Source organism: Nanorana parkeri, unplaced genomic scaffold (genome assembly GCF_000935625.1).
Source record: "Nanorana parkeri isolate BGI_ZX_2015 unplaced genomic scaffold, ASM93562v1 scaffold1687, whole genome shotgun sequence".
NCBI lineage: Eukaryota > Metazoa > Chordata > Amphibia > Anura > Dicroglossidae > Nanorana > Nanorana parkeri.
The window spans coordinates 57,618-67,199 of record NW_017307955.1 but is presented as its reverse complement, the minus strand read 5'-3'; the positions used below and the strand labels follow the sequence as shown (position 1 = coordinate 67,199).

The 9,582-nt window shown below is 48.9% G+C and overlaps 1 protein-coding gene across 1 annotated transcript in view; it reads left to right on the top strand.

The window, feature by feature from the left end:
- The window catches only part of NRIP3 (nuclear receptor interacting protein 3), a 46,622-nt gene that overhangs the window by 27,581 nt on the left and 9,459 nt on the right, over positions 1 to 9,582 (top strand). The window contains exons 3-5 of the mRNA XM_018571146.1: positions 2,346 to 2,428; positions 5,244 to 5,383; positions 8,683 to 8,735. Of these exons, the coding sequence (XP_018426648.1) occupies positions 2,346 to 2,428; positions 5,244 to 5,383; positions 8,683 to 8,735 (276 nt within the window). The remainder of the gene's footprint in view (positions 1 to 2,345; positions 2,429 to 5,243; positions 5,384 to 8,682; positions 8,736 to 9,582) is intronic.

The window sequence follows — 9,582 nt, the reverse complement described above, 5'->3', positions numbered from 1 at the left end:
CAGCCTTGTGCTAGTGCCGGCCCTCTCTAGATTGCCCCAAAGCCTCCCAGGATACATGACATATTGCAGGTAACTGGGGACATCATTCCTGTCTGGGCGAGAAAGGCAAAAGTGCTGTCTGTATTCCATGTTAAAAAAACAACAACCTGTATTTGCTATTTCAAGCAGGGGGGGGCACTATATTATAAATAAAAAAAGATTTAGGGTTTACTGTAAGTAAATATGTCAGCACACACTTGTAATTGGTTAAATTTACAGTACCAGTGATTATGGTGATACCTGGTGTGAGGCTCTGGAGGGTGAACACAGCAGGGGTGACAGCTCATGGCACATTGAGGGCTCCCAGCAGGCCCCAGGCAACACAGTGAGTACGGAGAGCCAGGGGCGGGCTGAGTGGATAGTGGGCGGAGCCCGAAGTCCCGTCCATGCTGCTGCATGTAGCCTGGCACAGACGCCGTGTACACAGACAGGAGGCAGGTCCAGTGTAAGTCCCCATTCCTACACAGGTGAGGTTGCCAGCCCTGAACATGTGTATCTTTTGCAGGCTCAAGGGGCAGCTGCCTTGGGCCCCACAACAAGGACTAGGCCCTGGGCAACTGCCCCTTTTGCCCTGCGTTAAAGACGGCCCTGCCTATAGTAATTGTTTTGTAGACATGTTATCACGCACGGTGTCATTGGTTGTGTTGGCTGAGCCGTGTAGCCCCCCCTTTGTTTGATAGAATGCAGCCAGATGCCCCATAACAACCTATGACACTAAGGGGCCGCCAGTGTCTTAGCAACCTATAAAGCTGTGCGGGCCACAAAGCGTCATTGGTTTCTAAGAAGCTGGATCCCCCATAGAGTCATAGATTGTTGCTAAGATGCTGGTGACCCCAAAGTGTCACTGGCCCAGCTGCTAGAGTCCTAGAAACCCATAATGCTGTGCGGGTCACAGGCGGCCCCGAGTTGGGTTTACTTGGACGTTCGCCAAACCCAGATATCTGTCTGAGTTCAGGGATCTAACAAGGAACCAAACCCAGGCCAGTTGTTGGCCCATCACTAGCACTGCACTGACTCTGACCAAGGTCTCTGATTGGAGAACTTTGCATTGTAGCTTTCAGGGTTATTCACTAAAGAGTTTGGAGAAGACAGGAGAAGGGAACCATCTTGGACCTTGGTTCTCAACTGGTGGGTCGTGACCCAAAAGTGGGTCACGACCCCATGTGCAGTGGGTCGCCGTGTGCCTTCCACTCCTCCTCGGCCTCCCCCATTTGCAGCACTGTCAGTTCTTGCGCCAAACAGCCATTCAAAATATGCTGCCCGGCGCCGAGTGTCAGCTTGAGGTGAGATGGGACTATGGCCGTGAGGGAGCTACATCCATACGTGCATTGATACAGCTCACTCACGTGCCTATAGAGGTGCCTGGACCGGAGTGACATCACATTCTGGCTCCAGGCACCGCTACTGTGCACGGAAAGGGAGCTGTGCCAGCATTGCACGTATGGATGGAGCTCCCCGTCACAGCGCAAACAGCCCCCACTGGACCCCAGGCTGAGGATCCACTCCAGTTCTCGTAAGGTACGGAGACTGGGTGGATCTTTTGAATGGCATCCCAAACGCACCTCCCACCCGCAGTTCGATTGCCCTCACCGGAATGCGCAGTACCACAATGCTGTGCGTACCACTGCAGTGCAACTTGGGTCGTGACTTAAAGTGACATTAAAGCCTCAAATTTTTTAACATAAAACAATACTGTAATGTGCGCCTTACTGTAATCCATGGTAGTTTCCCTTCTCTTTGCTGCTCTTCCTTTTAAATCTGTATCTGTTCTCATGCTGGGCAGAACTTCTGTTTTGCAGCAGACTGCCTTGTCTCTGGAATGGATACACGGTGTCTGTGTATAGGTTCACAACCTGAGCCAGCACTACAGGAAGAGGCACTCAGCTGCAAATGGAAGTTCTCCCCCAGCATGAGAAGACATGAGGATTTAAAAGGAAGAGCAGCAAAGAGAAGGGAAACCACCATGGATTACAGTAAGGCACACATTACAGTATTGGTTTATGTTAAAAAATCTGAGGGTTTCATGTCACTTTAATGACCAAGATCCGGAGGTTACACAGATTGAGAACCACGGATCTAGGACAACATCGCTGAACTGGAAAGTGAGCTGAATTGGAGAATATTTCCAAATCAGCGATGTTGTCCTAGATTGTTTCCTTCTCCAAACTCTTCTACCTCTTGTGTATAACCCTGTTTATATTGGTACTTATGTTTTTTTTTGTTGTAAATTGATAAATGGATGAAAATGGAAAACATGGACGCGAGTGCTCAGCCTCCACCTTGGCGTTGTCCTTTGTATCTTGCAGTGCTCTGGGAAGGAGATGAAAGTCAAGATTGATACGTCTTGTCAGCACAGCGTCATATCCTCCGCCTGTCTGGACAGACTCGGGTGAGTACAGCAATGCAATTTTTTTCTGACGTTCAATATTGAGGCCAGATTCACACCTGGGCGTCCTGCGACCGGCGCCGGCAATCGCGCACAAAGCCGCGCAGTCACCGAGTCGCACACTACCGCTGATCGCGCTGGTGGTGCCATTATTTTCTAGTGGCACCTCAGGCAGATGAGTGGTCCCCCTGCGCGATTCCGACTGGGCAATGGCGTACGATCGTGGTCGAAAAAATTGCGCGCTGCGAAAAAGATAGATGTCCCTAAATAGATGTATTTAAGCACTTTTTGGGGGCGGGAATAGGACGTCCTGATGACGTCAGGGGGGAGGTCCTTGCACACAATTCATGGTTTGCCACCATGTCTGTATAACATCTGAATAAAAGAGACGTTCAGCACATTGGACCTTGGAGTGCGCGGGACTTTTTTTGGACGTTTTTTCAGCGGATGCCGTGTAGATGTTGTAACCCCATTGAGGCCAGGTTCACACCTGGGTAATCCATGACCACGCAGCAATCTTGCACGAAAACCGCGCTGATGGCCGCGCAATCACGGAGTCGCACACCACCGATGATCGCGCTGGCAATGCCATTATTTTCTAATGTTTTTGGCCGGGAAACCGGCTTCTCAGCCAATCAGCATCGAGCCGGTTTCCCGGCCAATCAGGAAGCCATGTGGTGAGTTATGACCCGCCTCCCAGCTTCCTGCTTGGTCGGCAAGCCAGCTCCATGCTGATTGGATGGAAAGCCGGCTTCCCACCCAATCAGCATGGAGCCTGCTGTTCAGCTGGCTCCATGCTGATTGGCCAGGAAGGCAGCTTCTCGGGCCAATCAGCATGGAGCCAGCTTCCCGGCCAATCAGAAAGCTGGGAGGCGGGTCATTACTCGCCGCCCAGCTTCCTGATCGCACGGGAAGCCGGCTCCATGTTCCCTTACTGCACTGCCGGTTAGAGGAAATCTTCCTCTGACGGGAAGTACCAATATCGGGGAAGGTATCGGAGCATTTGGGCTAGTACGAGTACTCGCCCAAATACTCGGTATCGGCATCGATACTAGTATGGGTGCGTCCCTACTTTGTGATATTTCCTTTAATTTCCTGTTGCGTCTATTGGACAGGAAGTGAAGGGAAATCTACCCATTGGGACACAGATGGCAAAAAATAAGCTAACGGGGTTTAAAGGAGAACTATGGGGTCAGGGCTTTTCCCCATAGTTCTCCTTAGGATAACGGGAGGACACAAACTAGCGTCCTCCCGTCACCCTAGGCTCAGTATATAGGGAACTACAGCTCGCGGTACACTGAGACGCCGCAGCCGGAGCGGATCCCGACAATTCTGTCTGGATCCGCCCAGCTGCGTGACTGACAGCTGGCTCTGCCTATCTAGAGGCAGAGCCAGCTGTACCCGCCCCTTGCCCCGTCCGTTCCGCCAGTCAGCGCTGGCGGATCGGAGCGGGGAGGGGGGAATCCAGCCCCTCCCCTGTCACGGCAGAGAGCCGTGACAGGATCGAAAGGTGAGCGAACGCCGGTATGTGTTCGCTCACCTCCCGATCTACTGAGCCGACCTGTGACAGTCTCATTGTCGCAGGTCGGCTAGAACTATGAGGTGAGTGGAAATCACTCACGTCATAGTTCTCCTTTAACCCTTTCCCTCTCTACCCAAAATGGATGAAGGGGTTCTCTTTACATACACTTTAAGTGGTGTGTGTGTGTTTTCTTAATATAAGTGTAAGAGGCAGGACGATCCGACTCTGCGGGAGGGATCCTGACATGTAACATGTTATCTGGCACGCAGCCGGTCCCCCGGGAATATGTGCTGCATGCGGCGATACGGTAATTATGCTGAGCCGCGCTCTGCGCCTGGCAGAATGAGGTCAGCGCACAATTGGCGGACTCATTAATATGCCAGAGAAGAACGTTTTACCCAACAAGACAAAGAATGCAGGTTACAGGGGCTCAGCGGCGGCGCGGCGATTATATCCGCGTCTTTTTATCCTCGCGGATTATTGTGCACGTCCCTCGGTGTCACAGGCACACTGGCATCACAAACTACAGCGGGGATCCATTTCGGGGCTCACTCCTCATATTCGTCGTGAAGCTGAACTTTCCTACGTTGATATTTTTTGCTGTTTCATATTTTTGTGACGGCATTGGACAACTAGCCGCTGTCTGTATACTAGACACTGCAAGTTGCATCTTTGCTGAATGACTGTTGAGGCAAGAGATTACCAGATAGGAGAATGTGGGGGAGGACTTCTGTTTTGCAGCTGACTGCCTTGTCTCTGGAATGGATACATGGTGTCTGTGTGAAGGTTCACAACCTGGGCCAGCACTACAGGAAGAGGCACTCAGCTGCAAAGGGAGGTTCTCCCCCAGCATGAGAAGACATGAGGATTTAAAAGGAAGAGCAGCAAAGAGAAGGGAAACTACCATGGATTACAGTAAGGCACACATTACAGTATTGGTTTATGTTAAAAAATCTGAGGGTTTAATGTCACTTTAAGTGCTTGTTTTGGTCTAGGCCTAGGCTCTATAATAAAGAAGAAATACTCACCTGATCCTTGGTCAGGTCCCTGTGTATGTGTGTGTGTATCGGTTTGTGTGTGTATGTATGTGTGTGTGTGTGTATCTGTGTGTGTGTGTTGGGGGTATCTTTAAAATCTGTATGAACAATTGATATGTGATGTTTAAATGTGACACCTGAAAAGTCTTATTTCATAATATTGTGTCTCTGGGACTCTGATGGGGATGATGGGGGCGGGGTTTCTGGATCATTTTCCATCCGATACATTTAATACTTTATTTGTTTCCTGTCTCTGTAGATTGAAGGAACATTTCAGGTTCCACAATAACGAGGAGGACAGCATCACTCTGCCATATAATGTGAACGCCCTCGGACAGATAGACCGCATGCCCGTCACACTGGGCGGCGTTGCTGTGGAGTGCAGTGCGGTCGTCATAGGTTAGTGTCAGGGGTTAAAGGGGACCTGTCATTTAAACACTTTGGAGAAGTTCATTGCTCAGACTGGAGTGAAGTTTGGGAGATGCTGGACTGTTAGTTTATGAGGAAACAGAGACATTTAGGGCTCTCTTCCAGGAGATGCCTGGACAAAAAAAGTCGGTTCCCCGCCATTAGTTATGTTGAGGTGTGTCGGGGTGGTAACCTGCTGTTTGCAATTCAAGTTAATTCCTTCAAAAACACAACGTGATCTGGTGGAAAGGTATACGTAGTGTGATATTGGGGAGCTCACAGAGCACTCGCACGGCGGGGGTTTTCAAAACACAGAGTCTTTATTTTCTTTCAAAACGGTAGATAATCACGAAATGCAACATAAATATAACAGATGCGGGCTCACCAATCCTCGAGTTGTCCCATACACTCACGGTGTCCCAGTCTTTTAATAAGTCTCTCTTGCAGCACTGCTGCTCCGGCCTCAATCTTCAGGGCCACTGTCTGGTTCCTCCAGACAACGACAATAACATGCCAATCCTCCCAATATGGTTCACGAACCCGCAGCTCCCTGCTGCACCGGCCTCCACACTGACTCCGGGGTGGAGCTCTCCTGACTCACAGGTAGGGGCCCTGAACTCATCCCAGCACACTCTTTCATGAGGGATGTGGTGCCGGTCACTACCAAAGCAATTAGGTGCCGGTCACTACCAAAGCATGGACCCAGAACTGAAGATTTCCTCCCACCCAGAGCTCTAAGAAATCTCCCGGCTCCAGGATCCCAACTAGGATCCAGAAAACCCGGAAAGGACTGAGAAGGCAGTTCTCTCCTGGTACCAGTAATGTCTTCCTGGAGCCACTCAGCCCCTCTGGCTGAGAACCCAGGGTGACTTTGAGGCCACCTATCACCGTGGTAATGCCACGCAATGCCACAGTAGGTATCACATGCCTTGGTGGCGCATCATGGTTCCATGGATTTGTGTGGTTTCATAAGCAGGTGAGATGGCGGCTAAGAGTACCTGTCTGTTAGAGTACAGTGAGTGGGCAACCTTTGTCTTGGAGATCCATAGTCTCAAGTACAATTAGCGTATTGTCACGGGTGACAGGTCCACTTAACTCGATAGATTTGTGCAAGAGCAGATCATACACCACCTCTATGTACTGCTCATCTTTGAGAAAGTTGAACACACCGCGTCCGCAAACAATTTACCAAAAAAAATAATAGATTGAGTTATAAAACCTAATGATAAAAAAAGGACTTTCTTATGACCATTGCCATCCACCCCTGTAAGGGCAAGAAGATTCCCTTCACATACCCCAAATCTTTGTCTTTGAGGGGACATCCTAAAACATTTAAGCCCCGTTCACATTGAGCGATTTATCGCGCGGTAATTCCCGCGATATCGCGGCAAATTACCGCGCGGTATCGCGCTCCAATGCATTTCAATGGGGCAAAGGGTCCTGCTGTCGCGGGTCGTGTGTCGCTACAGCAGGACCCTTTTTGGAGCGGATTTAGCCGCGATTCAAGCTTGCTCAATGCAAGCTTGAACGCGATATCGCGCGGCAAATCTCGTGATGTTGCGCAATATGCAAATCGCGCGACAAACGCGCGATTTGCATATGGCGCAGTGGGAACGGGGCCTTAATGTACCCTAATGTGCCTAAACCTCAATCAAATGCCTTGAAACTTTGCACAACCCAAGTTCTCAGCCTCTCAACCCTATCCTGGAAGGTTTATGGATTTTGGTTCCTCCCAAGGAAAATGAGTGACATTGAGCTTAGGTACTGACATCTTCAGAATATGTTTGCATAGATAGATTGCCTTCTGGGAAACCAAAATCCATGAAACTTCCAGGATAGGTTTCAGAGGCTGAGAACTTAAAGTGACATTAAAGCCTCAGATTTTTTAACATAAACCAATACTGTAATGTGCGCCTTACTGTAATCCATGGTAGTTTCCCTTCTCTTTGCTGCTCTTCCTTTTAAATCCGTCTCTCTTCTCATGCTGGGGGAGAACTTCTGTTTTGCAGCAGACTGCCTTGTCTCAGGAATGGATACATGGTGTCTGTGTGCAGGTTCACAACCTGAGCCAGCACTACAGGAAGAGGCACTCAGCTGCAAAGGGAAGTTCTCCCCAAGCATGAGAAGAGATAAAGATTTAAAAGGAAGAGCAGCAAAGAGAAGGGAAACTACCATGGATTACAGTAAGGCGCACATTACAGTATTGGTTTATGTTAAAAAATCTGAGGGTTTAATGTCACTTTAAGTTGTGCAAAGTTTCAAGGCATTTGATTGAGTTTTAGGCACTTTTTTTTAACGAATTAAAGCCGACCTTTACCAGTGTCTTTAAAATAACAGCAAAGGCACCTTTAGAAATGTTTAGTGATGACAAATCTACACACAGATTCTTCTAGATAATTGCTGGCTTTGTATTCTTTGCATTCCTTATTACTCTTTTCTTCCCCAGTCTTTGGGCTCCTTAGGGTTAGACTTCCTGTCCCCAATTAATTTACTTCCTGGAACTCTGGCACGTGTGACTAGGACATGTGACCGTGCACAGCATCTCAGGGGAGGAAAATGCCTTTCCCTGAGATCTTCTGAGATTACAGATGAGATTTCCCAGCAATGCTCTGCTGATGTCACCTTCCCAGAATGCATGACTTGGGCACAGATTACATCATTTGTGCCAAAGTGGACCAGGAAGTAGATGAGTATGAATGTCAGATGATTTCTGTGAGTGAACGCCGGCATGTGTTCTCTCACCTCCCGATCTACTGAGCCGACCTGTGACAGTCTCATTGTCACAGGTCGGCTAGAACTATGAGGTGAGTGAAAAGCACCTTTAAGTTCTCCTTTAAGCCATTTTCACATTAAAGGCCGTGACACCTCAGCTTGCGAGAGCTCGCGGAGCTGAGCGTGCCGAGATGAACAATTTCAACTTCAGCCAGTCGGCTCGCGCGTATAAACCAGCGCGGCGCGATGTGACAGCTGGCAGGTTGTTACGGACGAGCCGATTGGCTGAAGGTGCTGTCAATCATCTGACTGCACTCAGCTCACACACTGCACGCAAAGCTCCGTGCCGGATAGCTTTGCTTCGCTCTGCAAGGCTTCGCGTGCAGTGTGTCACGGCCTCAAATGTTTTAGGATTTGCCTCTTTGAGGTTGCAAATGAAATACCATAAATCCATTTATAAGGGGGGCTTCCAAGCATGGGGGTGAAGGTCAGGCTGGGCCTGTTTTGGTACTATGTGTTGGCTCAGAAAGGTTGTAAGATCTGGAATAAAAACCTAACGCAGTTTTTTGACCCCGCAGATGACAACGAGCGGATCGTCTCTCTGGGTCTCCAGGCTCTGAGGCATCTGAAGGTGAGACATCCACATTTCTATACTAACCACCCAGATCTAGTGCTCTCCATGGTCCAGAAATGATCCAATAATAGCAGGAAGGTCTGGTGATGGCACGTAACGGATCAGCAACCAGTTATGAGGTGGCCGATGTAGCTATAAAAGGGATGCTGACGCCTGAGGCCTTTTATATTATTTTCAACTCTGTATAAAGCCGTAAAGTATAATCTGCTGTATCCGGTACCATGTGCAAAATTCTGATCCTTTTCCCATTCCACGTCTAATATCCTGAGCTATACCTGGTGTTGTGTCTCATATACAACGATGTCTCTGGTAACATGGTGAATAGCTGTCTCTCATGCCATGTCTAATATATCTATAGCTAACTCCGGGACCCTGTTTAACATACATAGCTCTCTCCAGTGCTGTGTCTAATATACATATAAGTGATCCTTCATGCCATATCTAGGGTTCTGCTCCTTATCCAGAGCCACGCCTAATGTGCTGAACCTTAATCCAGAGCCAGGTCTAATGTGCACAACCCTAATCCAGAGCCAGGTCTAATGTGCAGAACCCTAATCCAGAGCCAGGTCTAATTTGCACAACCCTAATCCAGAGCCAGGTCTAATGTGCGCAACCCTAATCCAGAGCCAGGTCTAATGTGCAAAACCCTAATTCAGAGCCACGTCTAATGTGCTGAACCCTAATTCAGAGCCACGTCTAATGTGCTGAACCCTAATCCAGAGCCAGGTCTAATGTGCTGAACCCTAATTCAGAGCCACGTCTAATGTGCTGAACCCTAATTCAGAGCCAGGTCTAATGTGCTGAACCCTAATCCAGAGCCAGGTCTAATGTGCTGAACCCTAAT